The sequence below is a fragment of the Symphalangus syndactylus genome, chromosome 2, assembly GCF_028878055.3.
Source record: "Symphalangus syndactylus isolate Jambi chromosome 2, NHGRI_mSymSyn1-v2.1_pri, whole genome shotgun sequence".
In the NCBI taxonomy this organism is placed as follows: Eukaryota; Metazoa; Chordata; class Mammalia; order Primates; family Hylobatidae; genus Symphalangus; species Symphalangus syndactylus.
In genome coordinates this window covers 113,292,295-113,316,399 of record NC_072424.2, presented here as the reverse complement: position 1 = coordinate 113,316,399, position 24,105 = coordinate 113,292,295, and the positions used below count along the sequence as shown (strand labels likewise).

Genomic DNA, 24,105 nt, shown 5'->3' with positions numbered 1-24,105 from the left:
GAATTGCTTGAACCCAGGAGGCGGAGGCAGCAGTGAGCTGAGATTGTGCCACTGCACTCCAAACTGGGCAACAGAGCAAGACTGTCTCCAAAAAAAAAAAAAATTAGAGATGATTTCTGTACTGTATTTGCTGTGTTATCATTAAATAATATTAGTATTTATTAGTTTAGTTGTGTCTTAAGCTATTAATAGTAAGTATATGATTTATGTATTTTATTTATAATTATTTACTTATTTTTAATACAATAATAATGGACATAAAGTAATTTTGTTGCAATGTACTGATTACTTTGCTTTTTGGTATTTTCTCTTCTCCTTACAGTACTAAAATAGGTGCCATTTTAAATTCCCAGACAAGGAGAAACCAAGGATTAGAAATTAAGTAGCTTGCCCAAGGTCACACATCAGTAAGTGGTGACACTAGAGCTCAAGCCTGAGTCTTCTTTACTTGCTTTGCTTTTGCTTCTCTTCACTTCGCTTCTCTTTTCTTCTCCTCTCTTCTCTTTTCTTTCATAGTGGCAGATACATAACTATAAGAGAGCATTGGCCTGGCCCTCCAAAGCTAGCAGTTTGGTGGGAGTTACAGAATATTTTACCAGGGTGAAAATTCAAGGTTGAGGTAGAGGGAGCTACAAAGATTAAGGCACAGAAGAGAAGTTCTTAAATGCCCTTCAAGGTGAGAATGCTCTCTACAGAAGATATCATTTGCCTTTAAAGGAGAGTGAGGAGTTTGTTAGAGAGACAAAGGAGGAAGAACATTTTTCAGTGGAGGGGATATGTGTGTAATGATACAAAGCAAGAGAGAACTTGGCACACGTGAAGGCCTGCAGGTAGTTTCACATGGCTCGAATACAGTGTATGTGTGAAGGGGACATTTCATAAATGGCCTTGGACCTCAATGGTAAGGACTTGATATTTTTTTCCGTGTGCGATTGGGAGCTAGTGAAGAATTTTAAGTGAAGAAACGACACCATCACATTTGAATTTTAGAAAATTACACTAGTTGCTGTGTAGATGATGATTTTTTTTTTTTTTAAGGGAAAGGTGATAGCGGCGTGGAAACAATCTTAAAAAGCATAATCCTTCCACAGTGTTTTTGTTGCTCAGAGTTACTGTCTCATGTCACTGACTTTGGGGGTGATGGGAAGACAGTTGGAAGAATTCTGTAAACAATTGTCTACATGTCCCTTCTACAGGTGTCACCTTCCATTCATTCCTTAGCCCCAGCCTGCTAAGTTTCTGCCTCTCCGTAAACAGCTTTGACACAGGTGACTTCCTACTTGCAGATTCAGTGGACTTTCTTCAAAACCTCCAGCCCCTTTTGATGCCACACAGTATATAGGCAACATCTCCTTTAAAACTCTTTGCTTCTGTAATGCTTCTATCTCCCAGTTTTTCACCTATCTCCCTGATTTTACTTTATATTGTAGGCTCACAAGATTCTCATTGGCTTTTTATTTTCTTGGAACTATCATATTTATAAGTAACTCCCAAATCTTCAGCCTATGGTCTCCCTGCTGGATTAATAGATTGCCTAACAAACATAATATGATTATATACATAAACACACACACACGTCACAGTAATAACAGTTGTTATTTTTGAAGGGCTTGCCATGTGCTAGTCATTGTGCCTAGTATTTTACTTGCATATTCTCATTTAATCTTTATAAAAACACTGTGAGTGATTTACTCTTATTATTGTGAAAGATTAGGAAGTTGATGTCCATAGAGATGAATCTGCTGGCAGGTAGAACTGGTATTTGGATCCAAGGATCTGAAAATGGAGCTGATGCTTGTAGCTGCTCAGTGCCCTTCAGATACCCAACTCAACACGACCCATGCTAAGCTCAGTGACTGCACCCTAACAACCTGTTACAATTATAGCTAACATTTATTGTTGCTGCTTCTGTCTAAGGTACTGTTCTAAATCATTTAACCCTTACAACAACCCTTTGAGTCGGCACTGGTAGGGTGTTTTTATAGATGAGGAAACAAAAGTCACGCAAGTGATTATGGAAACTAATTCTAGGATGTGGGTTTTAAGCTACTCCCCTGCACTGCATTATATTACAGTGTAATGATACTACTAATCTACTTATTCTAGTTCTAGAAACATGGGAATCATCTCCGATTCTTTCTCCTGCCTCTTCATTAGTTATTTAATCTTTCTAAAATATTATCTCACTCCATCACCTGGAGCACACTGGTGCAGTCTCGGCTCACTGCAACCTCCACATCCCAGGTTCAAGCGATTTTCCTGCCTCAGCCTCCCCAGTAGCTGGGATTACAGGCACCCACTACCGTGCCTGACTAATTTTTGTATTTTTAGTAGAGATGGGGTTTTACCATGTTGGCCAGACAGGACTCAAACTCCTGACCTCAAGTGATCTGCCCGCCTTATCCTCCCAAAGTATTGGGATTACAGACATGAGCCACCGCGCCCAGCAGGCTTTTTTTTGATGAATCAGAGTCATAATATAGGTCAGCTTTTTCCTTGCCTGTTAGATGACCGTCAAGTAGTATAAATATTAAATTTTTATTTGTTTTATGATTTTTCTACTTCGGTGCTCTCAGGTTTCAATTACTGATGCTGTCATTGCACTTGCCTTTGCAGCTTCTCTTTTCTAATTTAATATAGACTAGAAAGTAGAAGACTAGATTTATTAGATTTATAATTGCTAGAAGGAGTAAATACAGGCTCCTATCACTAAAGTATAGGAGTTTTTACTCCATGGATTTAGTGATGTCTGTTTTGACTGGGTGCCACGTAGTTGTTGCCTAAGTTAACTGACATGGTTAGGTATGTTTACATAATCATTCCTTTCTTTTTAGAATTTCTTAGACATTTCTGCAAGAGGAACATGAATGTGGATCTCCAGGGAGTTTGGAGCATTAACCAGTAATGCCCTGGGCACAGTGTGGTGGCTCACGCCTGTAATCCTAACACTTTGGGAGGCTGAGTCGGGCAGATCATATGAGGTCAGAAGTTCAAGACCAGCCTGGCCAACATGGTGAAACCCTGTCTCTACTAAAAATACAAAAATTAGCTGGGTGTGGTGGTGCACACCTGTAATCCCAGCTACTCGGGAGGCTGAGGCAGGAGAATCTCTTGAACCTGGGAGGCAGAGGTTGCAGTGAGCCAAGATCACGCCACTGCACTCGACAAAGGGAGACTCCATCTCAAAAACAAACAAATCAATAATCCCTGAACCAGCTTTTCTTTTTTTTTTAACATTCTTCAGTTTTAGTCTCAAAAACATGCATATTACATTCTAAATGTTCTGATGTGAGAATTAATATGTTCATTTTAGACGTACACCCCAATTTTTTAATAAAATGGGCAATTTAGTAATATACATACTGAGTTTAACCATGGTTTTGAGTAGTTCTGACACACAGTAATACACATCCAGGTTTTATTAAAGAAAGATGGTACAAATACTTGTACTATCCTTCTCTATTGTAGCAGAATTTTCAATGGCAGACACGGAGGTATTTAAATTCACTGTCTGTGAGTGTGCTACGCACAAGCATGCTTTAATGTAATAGTGAATGCTCTTAGGAAAGTCAATCCTGAGATGGAGTTTTGTTTCTTAAAAGTGTGTTGAAATGTTCATTAATGTATTAAAACACTTTAAAAAGTTTATTAACATATGACATTAGATGTGCACTGCCTTCAAAATGTTTTTTCTTGTTTCAAATATATAAGTACTTTATTCAGATATGATCTAGTTTGTTTCCCTTGATTTTAGGGCCCTAAACTGATTCAAATGTACCCAAGTCATTTGCATAAGATTGGGTTAAGGGAACATAGCTTTATTGGTATAAACTTAATGAAGTAGTGGACATACAATGGCATGGTCTTGTGTGAAGAATGTTTTATAATTTTTATTTGGAAGTTCCATATTACAAATACATCTCCTTTGTTTCAATAGGATCCTGATTGAGTCAATGCTTTACATTCTCAGTCTTCTGCATAAAGCTGAGAGATGCCTACTGGTAAGACTTCTATGAAATTTATGTATAAAATTTATATTTTATACATTTACTTTTAAGTTTGGTTTATTTTAAGGGATTCTTGAACAGATTAATGAATACAGTAGATGTCATTGACCAAATATACTACATTTAGAGATATTTATTGGTTTTGTATTCAGTTTTCTATTTAATGTTGTGATTAAGGTTAGTATATATTTAATGGATGGTAGTTTGGGACTCAGATGGACAAGGTAAATAATGATTACAACATAGGGTTAGTTTTTATTCTTTATCGTCAAAATTGAGTGTTTTACTCCACTGCAAGCGTTGGCAATCTTTTCAAAAAGGGCCAGTTAGTAAATATTTTAGGCTTAGTTTCGGCTATAACTGCCCAACTCTGTGTCTCTGTCTCTTTTAAAGCATGAAAGCAGCTGTAACAATTCTTAATCAAATGGGCATGTCTGATTTCAATAAACCTTTACAAAAACAAGTGACTAGCCTGCAGGCCATAGTTTGCCAACACTTGGCAAATTCATTCAGCATTTATTAATTTAAAACATAATGACTATGTATACTATGTCAGACCTCATAATAGTAGCTGGGGATGTAGTTAAGGGGGAAACAGAAAATATATTTCTTTATATAGGTATAAAAATAATTATACAATTTCCATTTGGGTTGAGTGCTGTGAAGGAAGAGAACAACCTGCTATGTGAGAAAAGGGGAAATTTAGATGAGTTTTTCAGGAGATGTTTTATTTACAGACAGCATTTAAACAGACAGGTTAACACCAGCCAGGTGAGGAATTAGAGGAAGCTTGCCTCAGAAACAGCTTCATGTGGGAAGGAGCTTGCTGTGACGGAGGAACTAAAGGAAGGGTATTATAGCTAGAACATAGGCATCTAAGAGGATATTTGTCTTGATTTGAAGCCCTGGAGATAGATCAGGAGGTATGGAACCCTGTAGGGTATATAAAAGACTTATTTTATCCTAAATGAATTGGGAAATTTTCAGGGACTTAAGCATTATCTTCATGTTTTAAAGGAAAAACCTGTTAATATTTGTGGAATACTGATTACAGGCTAGGCAGACCTTAGCCATTTTTCATGCAAAATGATCTTTGGCATAAGATAATTGTGATTTTACAGATAAGGAAAATGAAGTTTAGAGATGTTAAGTAACTTGTCTAAAGCCACATAACACGTATCTAACAGTGGTAGATGCTACTGTTTATCAGAAATAAAAAGTTAACTTAGCAAAGAAGACTTTAGAGTGAGTGGCCAAAAAGGTCGGAGGGATACAGGTGAATGTTGTGTCACTAAAGTCAAAACAAAAAATATTTTAAGAAAGAAAGATTGGTGAGTTTTTCTAATGTAGCTAGAGTACTCATGCTGATATTTACAAGAACTTATTTCTTAACATCCTAGTAGTGTAGGTTGTGTGTTATAATAGAGTCGTTTACAAAATCACATGGCTGTATCTTTTGTAGCTGAGAGTGAAGCAAAAGTAAAAACCAAAGTTCGCTTTGAAGAATTGCTTAAGACCCACAGTGATCTAGTGCGTGAAAAGAAAAAACTGAAGAAAAAACTTGTCAAGTCTGAAGAAAACATCTCAGTAAGTATATGATCATTGGGTAATGGTGATTTACATATCTGCATAAAATGCAGATATGGCTGCATTTTATGTTAAAATTCTAAGGAATTTTAAAAATTAAAAACAGTAACACTATGTCATGGTCAATAACACATGGTAAAAATAAAGTTTACATTAGAATCAACATCACTGTGGGAATATTGAGTTCATTCTTGAGTGCTGTCCTACAGGAAGAACACACAGACAATGGGAAAAATGACCAGAGATAGTGGGGAAACTCAAAACTAGCCATGATAACATTTTTGAAGAAAATATTTTTAACCCAGAATTGTGAAGAACTTAGGAAGTAGTAACTTCAGATATTGAATAGCTTGTGCTTATTTAAACTATTTCTGTGTGATTCTACCCAACAGAACCAGGAGAAATCAATGGCCGTATGGTAATAATTATCCTTTTATGTTCGAGGCACACTTTCAAATGATAGAATTTTTGGCAGCACACTTGAAGGAATTAAAAATACAGTGCTCAAAGAGTAAGCAAATCAGCAACTAACTACAACCTGATCCCCGTGGAATCATAAAGAGTCTGTGTTGGCATCCACAGTTAATGCACTATGCCCTCTGTATACCTATCTCACTGCTTCAGTTGTGCTTTTTACTACTTTGACCATTATCTCTTCTGTCCTCACAGAAAAAAATAAATAGGCTCTTGTGTAAATGGTACATAGTTTTTTTTTTTGGCAGGAGTTTTACAATGAGTTATAATCCTACATTTTGCCTGTAGTAAGATTTGCCCCATTTTTTCTTAAGACCTGTTCATTTTAGTATTCTGTCTGGCAGCTGTCAATGTAACAATATAAATTCTGAAGTGAGGCAAAAATAAGTACTAACATTGACCAAAATCCAGCTGCACACATGTGAGGGTTCATAGTATGTACACTGGCATACGACTGCACAAAAATTTCGAACTACTGACAGAATGGGACAGATTAGCACTCCCATACTGATTGCTGCTCTGAAATAGCATGTACTTTTTCTGGTGGTACTAGTGCACAATATGGTAGGGAATAGTGACGTAGAGGATGAAATATTGCTTATTGGTATATGTGCTCCCCTCAGATGGAGTGGTTTTTGTTGGGCAAAAGCAAAAAGAACCCTGGAAACAGTTGTCTGCAGAGATGTTTTATGCTCAGAGAAGAACCTCATATTGTCTCTCAGTATTAAACAACTGGGAGTTGTGAGCCATGAACAAAATGCAATTTAAACCAAGGTTTACATTAAATGGATAATCAGAATAGGCAGAGGCTATGTCCATTTACCTAAGGTCCAGTTTAAATGTTGAGGGGCACATAAGTGTGAGGTGACTAAGCATAATTTATCCAGCCTCTCTTGGCAAACACCAGGACTGAATAGGCTTCTTTTCTTTCAGAAATAAGTACACTAGGAACAAATATTTGGGAAGAGATTTCGCAGCTCAAAAGAACAGGAATATTTCTAGAGGACTTGGAGGAGAGCAAAATATTTTTGACATGATTAACTTTAGGAAGTAAAAGAGGAACAGCTGCTTTCATTTGCTAGATGCCTAAATGCTTTCTATCTTTAGGCATTCTTCTAAACACTTTATATGTATTTAGTCATTTAATACAAACGACGAAGTTACAGGGTTTTATTTCTGTACGGGAGAAAACTACATCAGAAGTTAAGTAACTTGCTGAAAGTTACGTAGTAAATGGTAGAACCAGGATTCAAACACTGAGAGTGGGAGTGCAGAATCCACTGCCTTAACCACAACCCAATATTACCTATTTTAATGAAATTTGAAAAGATAGGACCTCTTTTTTAAAGAAGAACAAGGAATCCTATGTACAGAACAGGCTGAGATGAGAAATGGAGCAGTCTGAAATAAAATTAAGTGAGGAAAAAAGTCAAAATAGGGATTCATAATAATGGCAGGTTCATCTTATGTTCCAATTATATATAAGGCACAATAATAAGAGTTTTACAAATATTATTTCTAAATCTCATGTTAATCATGCAAGATAGATATTGGGACTTTTTTTGCACATGAGAAATTTTATAAACAGACATGTTAAGTGATTTCCTTAGGTCATTTAATCTAAAATAGGATAACTGGGATTTAAGACCACAGTCTCTGCAATTTTAAAGTACTTGTTCTTTCTTCAGTTGCTTCCTTAAAACTGTATCTCAGGCCTAAAATGATGGAATTGACACTATGGAAAAATCTAATCCTTGAAGTGGGAGACAAATTCGAGGTAGGAAGAAATGACCAAAACTAAAATGAAAGAAATAAATGATGAGGACATAGAAAGATATTTGACCCACAAATAAGTATTCCCAGACAGTACTAGTGGAGCAGAAACAATAGCGAGCATGATGAAGAAACCTTCCTGAGATTTCTGAAGAAATGAGTCATCCTGCATTCTAGGCAAAATTTATATGTTGAGAACTATATCTAGAAAATTATTTTGTTTTTATCTTAAGAGTAAAATAAATATTACAAACACCTAAACAGAAAAACATATAGTACATTTGAGACTTCTCTGTAAAAACACTAAATCCAAAAGAGAATGGAGAAATATATAGAGCACTAAGAGAAAAATTGTAGCCCGAGGAATCTAGTCACCTAAGTTGTCAGTCATTTGTGATGGTAGTTGTAAACATATGTGCGTTACTAGAGAAATATTATCAGTGTTCCCTCCCTGGAAAAAAAAAACAAAGATTTAAGGTTTATTAAAGATATAGTACCATTTCTAGATATGAATCAAAGTTAAGAATTTAAGAACAGAACATCTTAAGATCTTAGAGGGAGGGATGAAGAGAAGTTGGTTAAGGAGTACAAAAATATAGTTAGAAGGAATAAGTTCTAGTAGTCAGTATTACAGTAGGGAAATTACAGTTAATAATTTATTGTATATTTCAAAATAGAAGAGAAGATTTATGTTCCCAGCATAAAAGATAAATGCTTGGAGTAATGGGTATCTAGGATGCTCTGATTTGTTTTTTGTTTTTTGTTTTTTTTTTTTTTCTTTTTTTTCTTTTTTTTATTATACTTTAGGGTTTTAGGGTACATGTGCACAATGTGCAGGTTTGTTACATATGTATCCATGTGCCATGTTGATTTCCTGCACCCATTAACTCGTCATTTAGCATTAGGTGTATCTCCTAATGCTGTCCCACCCCCCTCCCCGCACCCCACAACAGTCCCCGGAGTGTGATGTTCCCCTTCCTGTGTCCATGAGTTCTCATTGTTCAATTCCCACCTATGAGTGAGAACATGCAGTGTTTGGTTTTTTGTCCTTGCGATAGTTTACTGAGAATGATGTTTTCCAGTTTCATCCATGTCCCTACAAAGGACACGAACTCATCATTTTTTATGGCTGCATAGTATTCCATGGTGTATATGTGCCACATTTTCTTAATCCAGTCTATCGTTGTTGGACATTTGGGTTGGTTCCAACTCTTTGCTATTGTGAATAGTGCCGCAATAAACATACGTGTGCATGTGTCTTTATAGCAGCATGATTTATAGTCCTTTGGGTATATACCCAGTAATGGGATGGCTGGGTCAAATGGTATTTCTAGTTTGAGATCCCTGAGGAATCGCCACACTGACTTCCACAATGGTTGAACTAGTTTACAGTCCCACCAACAGTGTAAAAGTGTTCCTATTTCTCCACATAGGATGCTCTGATTTGATCATTATACACTATATGTGGTGTCAGAATATAACATGTACCCCCAAAATATGTACAACTATTATATATCAATTAAAAAAATTTTTAATGGGAAATTTATGAACCAAAAATACCATTGGATGAACTTTGAAATCAGTTAAATATATAGAACTTTCTTAATTATTATATATGTCCAGAATAATTCCTGAAGATTTTACATTAGATATGTGTATATGATAATGTGAGAGAACAGAACCAAATTGTTTTCAAAGATTGAGCAAAGCGTCCTAGCTTAGGAAGAAAAAGTCATGTAACCATTACTCTTATCCCTAGCGTATAGTTAAAAGTTATTATTTCATCTTAGAGTTTGAAATAAATAAAACAAGTGATATATATAAAATAGATTATTACACTAAGTTGTCAGAGTTAAAAAAATTAAGTGAGATATTTTTAAAAGAATGTAACGAAATAAATTTAAGTAAGAGCAACTCAGTCATGACAATAAATGTAAATAGTTTAAGCTTCCTATTTTAAAAAGTGGATTCAAAAATAGACTTTTAAAATATCAGGACCAGGCATGGTAGCTCATGCCTGTAATCCCAACACTTTGGAAATCCAAGGTGGGAGAATTGCTTGAGTGCAGGAGTTCAAGACTAGCCTGGGCAACATAATAAGATCCCATCTCTCAAAAAATAAAAACTTACCTGGGCATAGTGGCATGTGCCTATAGTCCTAGCTACTCAGGAGGCTGAGGTGGGAGGATTGCTTGAGCCTCAGAGGTCGAGGCTGCAGTGAGCCATAGTCATGCCACTGCATTCCAACTGGAGTGATAGAGTGAGACCCTATCTCAAAAATAATACTAATAATAAATAAAGTAAAATATCAGGTATTTTACTTGCAAGATTCACATATTAAACAAAATGACATAAAGTTTAAAAGTGTGTAAAGATATGGACAGTTGTCTATGTTTTTCTTCCTGAAAAGAGACTTATAGCTGTCTCATTTATGAATGTGTGTTAAGAGAACAAAAAACTCTATATAAATATATGAACACATTGAAATTAATCATGTTAAAAGAATAATCTATCTCTGCCAGATAGTTCCCCCCAAGAACTCAAGAATAGCTTAATAATTGGATATCAGTCAATATTAAGATGTTAGTGCAAATAAATTGAATAAAACCATATAATATAAAAATAACAAGGAAAAAAGCTATCATATTTTAATTGGAAATAGGATAGTAGTGGATTTTTTAGAACATTTTGGTGTTCATGTGTGTGAAAACCATACGTGTGAGCAACAAACCTAGAGCACGCTGTGGGGTTCTAGGAAAATTCAAATCCACACATATACATGGTATATTATGTATGATTTCGATAGTTTTCCATGGGTTCCTTTGGAAATGGAGACACCTAGCCTACAGGTTCTTCCTTTAAAATTAGGACCTGTAAGGGAAGATGTCTTTTCATCATAACTGTTTAATAATCTTGAAGTAAATATGTTAAGGCATGAAACATAAAGATATGATAGCTTTTTTTCAATAGGTATTTGTCCATATTTGTTGCATAGCAGGCACCATAATAAGTGCTTTACATGTATTAACTCATCTAATTCTCACATGCGTCCTATAAAATCAGTATAAACTGAAGAACTGAGGCACAGAGGTTAAGAAATGTACCCAGGATCATATAACTAATAATAGTGAATCCAGGTCCTACTGATTCTATAGTGATCTGCCTGCCTTGGCCTCCCAAAATGCTAGGACTGCAGGTGTGAGCCATAACAGGCTCCCTGTTATGCCAGTGTATAGTGTACAGTGTGGGCAAATAATGTGACACTTAGTGAGGAGAACGAGTGATCATTATTTATGGTTTGAATGCTAACATTAGAAAACCTATGTGAATCAACCTGTGTGAACAAAATAAGTATACAAAATTAAAGATTATAGCTAGAAACAATAAGAAAATATTGGAGGAAAATACAAAAATTAACAGATACCACATACGTAGAAACTACAAAAGTCCTGAAAGATCTTAAAAGTAAATTTTCCAAAAGTACAGATTCAAATAGAAAAAATTTATTAGTAGATATTACACATAGGTTGCACTTTATATATACCAGTCGTTTCCAGATTAATTTTTAGGTTTAATCCAATTGTAATAGTTTCCAGTGGATGATTTCTTTAGTTGCAAAATTAGGCTAAAGTTAATGCAGAAAAATACAAAAGGAACATTAACTGAAATATTTAAATATTTAAAACAAAAGGCCAGGCACAGTGGCTCACACTTGTAGTCCTAGCATTTTGGGAGGCCAAGGCAGGCAGATCACTTGAGGCCAGCAGTTCAAGACCAGCCTGGCCAACATGTTGAAACCCAGTCTCTACTAAAAATACAAAAAATTAGCCAGGCATGATGTTGTGTACCTGTAATCCCAGCTACTTGGGTGGCTGAGGCATGAGAATTGCTTGATCCCGGGAGGTGGAGGTTTCAGTGAGCCTAGATCATGCCACCTCACTCCAGCCTGGGCTACAAGAGCAAAACTCTGTCTCAAAAAAAAAAAAAAAAAAGAAATTGTAAATATAATTAATAAATAGTGTTGTTAGGTTGCTTTAACTTTTGAGGGAAGGAATTTTATCTCACAAACTAAAAATTACATTTCAGAGAACTAAAAAACTTAAATGTAAAAATCCAAGAGGCAGATATTTCCATAAGAAATTAAAAATGGCTGGCTGGTTTAACATTCCAGTGTGGAAAGAGATTCTGTTCTTAAAAGGGATAAACGACCTCCCAAATAAAGAGCATTTTCTGCCTACACACAGAAGACTCAATAAGTATTTGTTGAATGAATGAATAAATCTAATGTATAAGATTTTTTTTTTTTGGTCAAAAACCAACTCACTGAGAAAAATATGTAATATTTTTATGGTCATAGCATTAATACTCTTACATATAGCTAATGATAATAATTGCTAATACTTACTGAGCAACTACATAATGTGGAATAAGAAGGACCTTCTGAGTATTTTATAATTATCCTATAATCCTTGGAACAACCTTATGAGTAAGTTTCATCCCTTTTGTTAACTTGTAAAGAAGTTGCATAAATTGATGTCATAAATATTAAGATAATTGCTAAGTGAGCAAAAGGAATGAAAAAATAAAACCAGATACAAAAGAAAATAACATTGACTAATAAAATGTAATATTTTAAAAGAGATTGAGATTGGAATACCAAGATATTTTTGCTTATCAAAAAGGTATTTAAAAGTTTATTAGTAGTAAGGTAGCGAGCAAGGCTTTTTGGTAGAATGCTGGTAGAAAGGTAACAGTACAACACGTGACATGGTTTGGCTGTGTCCCCACCCAAATCTCATCTTGAATTGTAACTCCCACAATTCCCATGCATCATGGGAGGAACCCAGTGGGAGGTAATTGAATCATGGGTGCAGGTCTTTCCCATGCTGTTCTCATCATAGTGAATAAGTCTCACGAGATCTGATGGTTTTAAAAATGAGAGTTTCCCTGCACAAGCTCTCTCTTTGCCTGCCACCATCCATGTAAGATGTTACTTGCTGCACCTTGCCTTCCACCATGATTGTGAGGCCACAGCCATGTGGAACTTTGAGTCAGTTAAACCTCTTTCATTTGTAAATTGCCCAGTCTCAGTTATGTCTTTATCAGCGGTGTGAAAATGGACTAATACACTGTCTTTGAAGTGGTTCAGGTTTTTCCAGCAGTATTCAATAGCCTAGTTATAATTATGGAAATAAAGTTCACTAAATTTGAACAGTGCCTGCAGTTTTACCAGACAAGTGTGATGGATAGGAAGTACATGAAAATGGCAAGTGATGATTGAAGTGATGGATTGTGGGATCAAAGCATCAGGAATTAGATAAGAGGGGCTTGATAAATAAAGAGAATATACTGGGCTCAGAGCATAATAAACTGCTTATTATTTTACACTGCTCAGTCTGGAGTGGTTTGATACTCAGCAATAGTAACTGGAACAAATAAATATAAATTGCTAAGAGTAAGCACTCAAATTGTAGCTATAATTATTTATGAAGTTGCATATATATTCTTTTCAAAGGGGATAGTTAAGCCGTATTTTGCTCACTTTTATTGTGTATACCATATTATCTTGGTTTTATCCTCTCTCACTTTATTTTTATAATAGTTCTTTTACAGAGGTGATAGCTTCTTCATCTTGTGAATTACATTCTCTAAAACTTTTTGTTTTGTGCAGTGAATTGATTTTAAAAGGGTAGAAAATCTTCACGTTTTCCTAGGCATTAATAGTATCTTTCATGTGTTCATTCACCTATATAAGTGCTGGCCTGGATTTAGCTTATAAATCTGTAATTACCTTGGCTCTGTCAAAAACAAATTTAGAACCCCAATGTTTTCAGGGGGTAACTAAATTTAAAAAGCCTTAAATGGGCTGGGTGTGGTGGCTCACACCTGTAATCCCAGCACTTTGGGAGGCCAAGATGGGCGGATCACGAGGTCAGGAGTTCAAAAGCAGCCTGGCCAACATAGTGAAACCCCATCTCTACTAAAAATACAAAAGAAAAGTAGCCAGGTGTGGTGGCAGGCACCTGTAGTCCCAGCTATTTGGGAGGCCGAGGCAGGAGAATCACTTGAAGCCGGCAGGTGGAGGTTGCAGTGAGCTGAGATTGCACCACTGCACTCCAGCTCAGGTGACAGAGTGAGACTCTGTCTCAAAAAAAAAAAAAAAAAAGCCTTAAATGGATTATACTGGTTGAAGTAATTTAACTGTATCCCAGAGCAAAGCCCAGTGGTATTTAAGGATTCCCAACAAAATCCAGCCACCAACAATATAAAATTGATAATGTCAGATATTTGATCAAATCTACCAGGCATTTAAAAAAAAGAAAGATAACCCGACCCATTACCAAAAGATAAGTCAATCAATAGAAACAGACTCTAGGAGAGGAATAGGAAAACATAAAAAAGATGTAAAAGAAAGAAATAGAACATATTTTCAAAGACCAAATTATACTTCTACAGATTAAAAAAATAGCAGTATTCAAAATTTTAAATTGACTGTATGCAATTAGCATACTGGACAATGCATTAAAATGACCAGTAAACATCAAGAAATAACGATATAAATTATTCAAATCAAACACAAAAAAAAGCAGTGGTGGGCTAGCATGGCCTGTCTGGGTTTATAAGAGCTGGTTGTTAAATATTAGGGAATTTTGTAAACTGGTTGTTAAACCATTAGTAACTTAAAATTCGCTATTTATGTGAATACTTACATCATGGAAGTTGGTAAACACTAGACTAGGCTTTTTGTTTATACTGCCCTATCCTTACTGGAGAGTTTAACAGCATACCACTAAAAAAGGCCTTTGGAATAGGAGTTGGAGAGAAGGAAGAAGAGAACACCAATGACCTATAGGACAATATTAGACATTTTAACTTATGTGTACTTGAAAACTGAGGAGTGGGGACAGAATATGTTGGAAGAAATAATGACTAAAAACTTTGTAGACTATGTGGAAACAATACACCCACAGATCAGAGAAGCTCAACAGGTCATAAACAGAAGAAATATGAAAAAATCATACTACAGTTTCTGAAAATGAAGGATAAATTAGAAATCTTAAAAGTAGCCAGAGAAAATGAAGACATTTTATATAGGAGAATAATGACAGCAGACTTCTCATCAGAAACTATTCTAGCTAAAAGACAATGGAACCATATTTTAAAATAATGAAAAAAAAATTGTCAACCTAAAATTCTCTGTCCTCAAAAAGGTTTTATTTCACCTTCATTTTTGCAATATGTCTCCTTGCAAAAGTGAAGGTGAAATAAAAACTTTTTGAGGTGTACAAAAGCTGAAAGAATTTGTCAGTAAACCTGTAGTACTAGAAAGTGTTAAAAAAAAAAAAAAAAAAGACAACAATACCAAGTGGAAATTTTGATTTACAAAAAAGAAGAGCACAACAAATAGTAAACATGATATAGAAGGATTTTCTCTTACTAAAAAATCTCTTTAAAAGATATTTTTTAAAAGCAAGAATAATTAGTTGTTTTTTTGTAGGATTTATAATAAACGTTGAGTATCCCTAATCTGAAATCCAAAATGGTCAAGAATCCACAACATTTTGAGCACGAATATGTTCAAAGGAAATGCTCATTTGAGCATTTTGGATTTTGAATTTTAAATTAGGGATGTTGAACCAGTAAATATAATGCAGATATACAAAATCCAAAGAAATCTGAAACGCTTTTTGTCTCAAGCATTTTGGATAAGGGATATTCAACCTTTATTTGTAGAAGTAAATGATTTAACAACTGTCTTAGTTTTCTGTTGCTTATAACAGAATACCAGAAACATAATTTATAAAGAAAAGGAATTTATTTCTTAACAGGTTTTAAGGCTGAGAAGTCCAAGGTCAAGGATTCACATCTGATGAAAGCCTTTTTGCTGGTGAGGACTCTACAGTCCCAAGGCAGTGCAGAGCATCATATGCCAAGGGGGCTGAATGTGTTAGCTCAAGTCTGCTTCTTATAAAGCCACCAGCCCCACTGTTATGATGATCCTCTAATCCAGCAGTCCCCAACCTTTTTGGCATCAGGGGCCAGTTTTGTGGAACACAATTTTTCCATGGAGTGGGCCGAGGGGGATGGTTTCAGGATGAAAGTGTTCCATCTCAGATCATCAGGTATTAGTTAGATACTCATAAGGAACGTGCAACCTGGGTCTCTTGCATGCGTTGTTTATAATAGGGTTGATGCTCCTATGAGAATCTAATGCTGCTGTTGATCTGACAGGAGGTGGAGCTCAGCCAATAATGCTCTCACCCACTACTCACTTCCTGCTGTGTAGCCTGATTTGTAAAAGGCCATGGACCAGTACTGGCCTGAGGCCTGGGGCATGAGGACCCCTGCCCTAATCCGTTAGCCCATTAATCCATAAATTGGTTAATCCATTGATGGATTAATCCACTCATGAGGGCAAAGTCCTCATGACTCAATCACCACCAAAAGGCCCCAACTTTCAGTACTGCCAAATTAAGGACTAAATTTTAACATGAGTTTTTGAGAGGACAAATGTTCAGAGCATAAGACCAACATAGCACAAAGTATGGGAGAAAATAAATAGAAGTATACTTTTGTGAGTTTCTTTCTTCTTTTTTTTTTTTTTTTTAAAGACAGGATCTTGTTCTGTCACCCAGGCTGGAGTGCAGTGGTGAGAGCACAGCTCACTGCAGCCTTGACCTCCTGGGCTTAAGCAATTCTCCCACCTCCACACCCTCAGTAGCTGGGACTACAGGTGCACACCACCACATCTGGCTGATTTTTGTTTTTTTCTGTAGAGACAGGGTCTCACTGTATTGCCCAGGCTGGTCTTGAATTTCTGGGTCCATGTGATCCTCCTGCCTTGTGTTCCCAAAGTGCTGCAATTATAGGCGTGAGCCACCACTCCTGGCTGAATTTCTTAAAATGTATGTGAAGTGGCATTATTTAATGGTAGAAAATTGTATTAGTCTGCTCTCACTACTATAAAGAGCTAACTGAGACTGGGTAATTTATGAAGAAAAGAGATTTAGTCACCTCACAGTTCAGCACGCTGTATTGGAGAGGCATGGCTGGGGAGGCTTCCAGACACTACAGTCATGGTGGAATGGGAAGCAGGCACAGTCTTCACATGGCCAGAGCTGGAGAGAGAGTGAGCGAAGGGAGAAGTGCTACACACTTTCAAACAACAGAATCTCAGGCTTCCAGGCCTGTGAAAGGAAGGGCTGCTGTGGAGGTCTCTGAAATGACCTGGAGGCATTTTCCCCATTGTCTGTGTATTAACATTTGGCTTTTCTTTATTTATGCACATTTCTGCAGCCTAGAATTCCTCCTCAGAAAACTGGTTTTTCTTTTTAAACTCATGAGAGCAGCAAGAGGGAAGTCGACACCCATGATTCAGTCACCTCCCACCTAGCCCCTCTTTCAACATGTGGTAATTCATCATGAGATTTGGATGGATACACAGAGCCAAACCATATCATTCCACCCCTGGCCCCTCCCAAATCTCATGTCCTTCTCACATTTCGAAACACAATCATGCTTTCTCAACAGTTCCCCACATCTTAACTTATTTCAACGTTAACCCAAAATTCCACAGTCCAAAATCTCATCGGACACAAGGCAAGTCTCTTCCATCTATGAGCCTGTAAAATAAAAAACAAGTTAGTTACTTCCAAGATATGATGTGGGGACAGGGATTGGGTAAATGCTCCCATTCCAAAAGTGAGAGATTGGCCAAAACAAAGGGGCTATAGGCCCCATGCAAGTCCAGAACCCAGCAGGGCAGTCATTAAATTTTAAAGCTCCAAAATAATCTCCTTTGACTCTATGTCTCACATCTAGACGACACTGACACAAGGGGTAGGCTCCCAAGGCCTTGGGCAGCTCTACCCTGTGGCTCTGCAGGGTACAGCCCCTGCAGCTGCTTTCACTGGCTGGCATTGAGTGCCTGTGGCTTTTCCCGGTGCATGGTGCAAACTATCTAGATCTACAATTCTGAGGTCTGGAGGACAGTGGCCCTCTTCTCACAGATCTACTAGGCAGTGCCCCAGTGGAGACTGTGTGGGGGCTCTAACCCCACATTTCCCTTCTGCACTGCCCTAGTAGAGGTTCTCCATGAGGGTTCCACCCCTGCTGTAGACTTTTACCTGGACATCCAAGCGTTTCTATACATCCTCTGTAATGTAGGCAGAGGTTTCTAAACCTCAACTCTTGCCTTTTGCACACCCACAGGCTCAATACCACATGGAAGCTGCCAAGACTTGGGGCTTTCACTGAACCTCTGAATTAATAGCCTGAGCTGTATCTTGGCCCCTTTTAGCCACAGCTGGAGCCAGAGCAGCTGGGACACAGGGCCCCGTGTCTCAATGCTGCACAGAGCAGCGAGGCCCTGGCCCTGGCCCTGGCCCATGAAACTTTTTTCCTCCTAGGCTTCCAGGCCTGTGATAGGAAGGGCTGCTGTGGAGGTCTCTGAAATGACCTGGAGGCATTTTCCCCATTGTCTGTGTATTAACATTTGGCTTTTCTTTATTTATGCACATTTCTGCAGCCTAGAATTCCTCCTCAGAAAACTGGTTTTTCTTTTTAACCTCTTGATCAGGCTGCAAATTTTCCAAACTTTCATGCTCTGCTTCCCTTTTAAATATAAATTCCTGCTTCAGGTCATTTCTTTCTTTATGCAAATAAACATAGTTTTTTAGCAGCAACTAGGCCACATCTGAACACTTTGCTGCTTAGACATTTCTTTCACCAGATACCCTACATCATCTCTCTCAAGTTCAGTGCTCCACATATCTCTAGAGCAGGGCCACAGTGCGGCCAGTCTCTGCTAAAGCATAGCAAGAGTGGCCTTTACTCCAGTTCTCAATAAGTTCTTCATCTCCATCTGAGACCTCGTCAGCCTGGCCATCTCTGTTCATATCAGTGTCTGCATTTTGGTCATAACCATTCAACAAGTCTCTATGAAGTTCCAAACCTTCCTGTCTTCTTCTGTGCCCTTCAAACTGTTCCATCTTTTGCCTGTTACCCAGTTCCAAAGTCACTTCCACATTTTCAGGTATCTATAGCAATGCCCCACTTCTCTGGTACCAATTTTCATATTAGTCCGTTCTCACACTGCTCTAAAGAACTACCTGAGGCTGGGCACTGTGGCTCGTGCCTGTAATCCCAGCACTTTGGGAGGCCAAGGTAGGCAGATCACCTGAGGTCAGGTGTTTGTGACTAGCCTGGCCAACATGGTGAAACCCTCTCTGTACTAAAAATAAAAAAAATTAGCCAGGTGTGGTGGCACATGCCTGTAGTCCCAGCTACTCAGGAGGCTGAGGCAGGAGAACAACTTGAACCTGGGAGGCGGAGGCTGCAGTGAGCCAAGATCACACCACTGCATTCCAGCCTGGGCAACAGAGCAGAGACTGGGTAGTTTATGAGAAAAGAGGTTTAATTACTCACAGTTCAACAGGCTATACAGAAGGCATAGCTGAGGAGACCTCAGGAAATTTATATTCATGGTGGAAGGTGAAGGGGAAGCGGGCATGGACTTCACATGTCCAGAGCAGGAGAGAGAGAGAGAGAGAGTACGAAGGAGGACATGCTACACACTTTGAAACAATCAGATCTTGCAAGAACTCCATCACAAGAACAGCAAAGGGATATCTGTCCCCATGATTCAGTCACCTCCCACCAGGCCCCTCCTTCAACACGTGGAAATTACAATTCAACATGAGATTTGGGTGGAGACACAGAGCCAAACCATAGCAACAATGAGAAGCTAAATATGTGTATTATAAAACCTAGAGTCTTCATAAATTTGTTTTAAAAGGATAGCTAAAAAGCCAATAATGATGCAATGGAATCACAAAAATCTGTTGAGACAGATAGCTGGAAAAGAGGGCAAAGAGGGCCGGGCATGGTGGCTCACGCCTGTAATCCCAGCACTTTGGGAGGCCAAGGCAAGTGGATCATGAGGTCAGGAGATAGAGACCATCCTGGCTAACACAGTGAAACCCCGTCTCTACTAAAAATACAAAAAATTAGCTGGGCATGGTGTTGGGCGCCTGTAGTCCCAGCTACTCGGGAGGCTGAGGCAGGAGAATGGCATGAACCCGGGAGGTGGAGTTTGCAGTGAGCTGAGATCACACCACTGCACTCCAGCCTGAGTGACAGAGTGAGACTCTGTCTCAAAGAAAAAAAAAAAAGAGGACAAAGAGACAAAGAACAAATAGGACAAACAGAAAGGAAATAATAGAATAGTATATTTAAACTCAGCAATATCAAGAATAATTTAAATGTGGATGGTCCAAATAAAAAGTAGAAAGTGTCAGATTGGCAAATAAGACCCAACTATATGTTGACTGTAAGAAACTTGCATTCAATATAAGGGCATAGGTAGGTTAGTATTTAAAGAATGAAAACATATACCATGCTAACACTAGTAAAAAAAAAAAAACTGGAGTTGTTATATTGATATCAGAGAAAGTATATTTTAGAATAAAGAATATTGCCAAAGGTAAAAAGAAATCTTTTTAATGATAAAGGTGTCAGTATCAAGGATATAACTGTGTATGAAACTCATAACAAAGCTTCAAAATATGCAAAGCAAAAACCAATAGAAATGAAATGAGAAATAGATAAATCAATTACAGTTAGATATGTTAGTATCCTCTCTCAGAAATTGATATAACAAGTAGTAAAAAAACAGTAAGAATGTAGATTTCAGTAACATTGACAAATTTGAGTTGAGTTTTATGAGAACATTGTACCCAACAAGTACAGAATACTCATTGTTTTCTAGTGCATATGGAATATTCACCAAGACAGACATCATTCTGGGCCATAAAACAAGTCTACATAGCTTTATTTTATATGTAAAAATTAAATAAAAATTTTAAATATAAAAGAAAATTTTAAAATAATACAAAATATTTTCTTAGGCCACAACAGAATCAAATTAGAAATAGTTAACCAAAAGTTATCTGCAGTGTCACCAAATATTTGAAAGTTCAGTAAGACCCCAGATCAATATATTGAAGAAGAAAACACAAAAGAATTAGAACATATTTTGAACTAACTAAAAATGAAATTACAGCATATCAAAATTTATGGAATGCTGCTGAAGCATTACTTAGAAGGAAACTTGTAGCATTACATTAAAAATGAGGAATGGTCTGAGATCCATCATTGAAACTTTCACCTTAAAAAGGTATGAAGAACAAATTAGACAAAATACAGGATAGAAATAAGAAGAGTATAAATCAGTGAAATAGAAAACCTCAGTAAATCCAGATGCAATTTTTTAAAACAGTAATAAAATTGATTATCATATGTGTTGGGGGTTTTCATGGCCATCCCCAGGCTTGATAATTCACTAGAGAGACTCACAGGACTCAAAAGCTGTTATACCCACACCATTTATTACCGCAAAAGGATACAGATTAAAATCAGCAAAGGGAAAAGGTGCGTGGGACACAGCCCGGGAGAAGCCAGGTGCAAGCTTTCAGGTGCACCCCCCTAGTAGAGTTGCAAGGGATTCACTTAATTCCTCCAACAACATGTGACAAAATGTGCAGTGTTGCCACCCAGGTAAGCTCACCCAAGCCTTGATGTTCATGGTTTTGTGTAGAGGGCTATGTGGGCTTTGTGTAGAGGCAGAGCATTCAGTGCATGTGTCACTGACCTCAGCTGCTCAGACTCCAAACCCCCAAAGCAAAAACACATGTTCACCATAAGTCACATGGCTAACATAAGCTTTCTGGTGAAACTGTTATAGTGTGGCCCAAGGCTTCAGGCATTTAGAAACACTCTTATCAAGGACAACATTTCAAGGACTGGTCCTAAAAATATGCCCTTCTTGGGATTTGCAGCTTTTTAGCAACCCAGGCTCATGAGTTAATGGTTTTCTGTACTACCTGTGACCAGGCTGATTGGGAAACAAGGAAAGAAGACGCAAATTGCCAATATCAGGATTATAAGAGGGTATTCACTTAAGATGCTATGGGCCTTAAAAGGATAATAAGAGTATTATGAGTAACTTTACGACAATAAATTTAGCAGTTTAGATGAAATGTATAAATTACATGAAGGGCACAAACTACTGAAGCTCACTCAAATAGATAACTTGAACATTATATATCTTTTAAAAAAATGGAATCTGTAGTTAAAAATCTTCTGTCAAAGGAAACTACTCTCAGGTGGCTTCATTAGTAACTTTTCTCAAATATTTGATGAAAAAATAATACCAATTCTATACAGACTCTTCCAGACTGTAAAATAAGAGGGGATCCTTGTCCACTCCTTTTTGTGGGCAATAATTTCACAGCTGCCAAAACCAAAGATTGCAAGAAAAATACATACCAAAATCCCTTTTAAATATAGATGGCAAACATCTTCAACAAAATAGTAGAAAATCGATCTTATAAAAAGGATAATACCTCATGTCTAGGTGGAGTTATGTCAGGAATACACTGTCAGTTTGGCGTTAGAAAAAGCATCCCGGGCACGGTGGCTCACGCCTGTAATCCCAGCACTTTGGGAGGCCGAGGCAGGTGGATCACAAGGTCAGGAGATTGAAACCATCCTGGCTAACATGGTGAAACCCCGTCTCTACTAAAAATACAAAAAATTGGACGGGCGTGGTGGTGGGCGCCTGTAGTCCCAGCTACTCAGGAGGCTGAGGCAGGAGAATGGCGTGAACCCGGGAGGTGGAGCTTGCGGTGAGCCGAGATTGCGCCACTGCACTCCAGCCTGGGCAACAGAGCGAGACTCCGTCTCAAAAAAAAAAAAAAAAGCATCCAGTGTAATTCACCATATCCAAAGATTGAATTAGAAAACCATTAGATCATCTCAATAAATGGAGAAAAAAGACAACATTTATTACTCATTCTTAAACCAGCAATAGATGAGACTTGTCTAAGGTAATGAGTTATCTCAATGGATTGTTCACAGTCAGTTACAGATTGAACTCCTCATTCTACTCATACTCTCAGTACTGCATTTGACTCGTCTAAAAAAAAAAAAAAGACTAACTTTCTCAACCTAATAAAGGACATCTAAAAAATCTGCAGCTAGCATCATGCTTAATGGCACAAAACTGAATGCTTTTGCTCTAAGCCTGAGCATGTGCCAGTCACTGTGTGTATTCACAATTGTATTAGAGACTCTGATGAATGCAGTAATGCAATTTTTAAAGGCATACAGATTGTAAAGGAAGAAGTAAACTGTGTATTCACAGATGACATAATTGTCTATGTTAATATCCCAAAAAAATCTACAAAAAAGTGCTACTAGAAGTTACAGATGGTTCTTATGATGGGATTATGTCCTTTGTAAACTGGAAGTTTGTAAGTTGAAGATATATTTAATACGCCTAAGCAACCAAGCATCAGAGCTTGACCTAGCCTACCTTTAGTGTGCTCAGAACATTTACATTAGCCTACAGTTGTGCAAAATTAATACCAAGCCTATTTTGTAATAAAGTGTTGAATATCTCACATAATTTATTAGATACTATACTGAAAGTGAATAACAGAATAATTGTATAGATACTTGGAAGTATGGTTTCTACTGAATGTGTGTTGTTCATGCACCATCATAAAGTCAAAAAAATCGTGAGTCGAACCGTCATAAATAGAACCATTGTGATTCAGGGACCGTCTGTATTAGGGAGCTTAGCAGAATATATGGTCAATGTGTAAAAACCAATTGTATTTCTATACCAGTAATGAATCACTTGAAATTAAATTTTAAAATGATTTGTAATAGAAAAAAATGTGTAGCATTCAGGGATGAATTTATCAAAAATGTGCAAGAGCTGTACACTGAACCCCTCAGAGTGCTGAAAATAAAGACCTAAGTAAATAATCATGTTCATGGATCAGAAGAATCAACATTGTCAAATGTCCATTCTCTGACAAATGATCTGTTGATTTAATTCAATCATAATCAATATGTCAGGAGACTTTTTTTTTCTTGAAAATCTAAATGAGAAATAGACAAATCAGCAATTATAGTTAGATATGTCAGTATCCTCTCTCAGAAATTAATAGAACAAGTAGTCAAAAAATCAGAAATTTATTGGGAAATGTAAACAACAGACCTAGAATAGCCAAAACAATTTTGAAAAAGAAGAACAAAGTTGGAATTACACTTTCTGTTTCAAAACTCATTATAAAGCAATAGTGATGAAGACAATCTGGAATTGTCATAAAGATAGGCATATAAATCAGTAGAGCAGAATAGGGTATGGAAATAGATTCAAATATATATGTTCAATTGACTCTTGACAAAGTTG

At 37.2% G+C, this 24,105-nt stretch overlaps 1 protein-coding gene across 15 annotated transcripts in view; it reads left to right on the top strand.

The window, feature by feature from the left end:
• Positions 1–24,105, top strand: part of AHI1 (Abelson helper integration site 1) — a 220,960-nt gene that overhangs the window by 1,504 nt on the left and 195,351 nt on the right. For 13 of the 15 annotated variants that reach the window (XM_055264859.2, XM_063631260.1, XM_063631258.1 and 10 more), the window contains exons 3-4: positions 3,938–4,001; positions 5,470–5,594. In XM_055264859.2, the coding sequence (XP_055120834.2) occupies positions 3,992–4,001; positions 5,470–5,594 (135 nt within the window). In that variant the 5' untranslated portion in view covers positions 3,938–3,991. Of the gene's footprint in view, positions 1–315; positions 408–516; positions 677–3,937; positions 4,002–5,469; positions 5,595–24,105 lie in introns of those variants that run through there. The other 2 variants (XM_055264819.2, XM_055264838.2) reach the window with 2 other exon arrangements.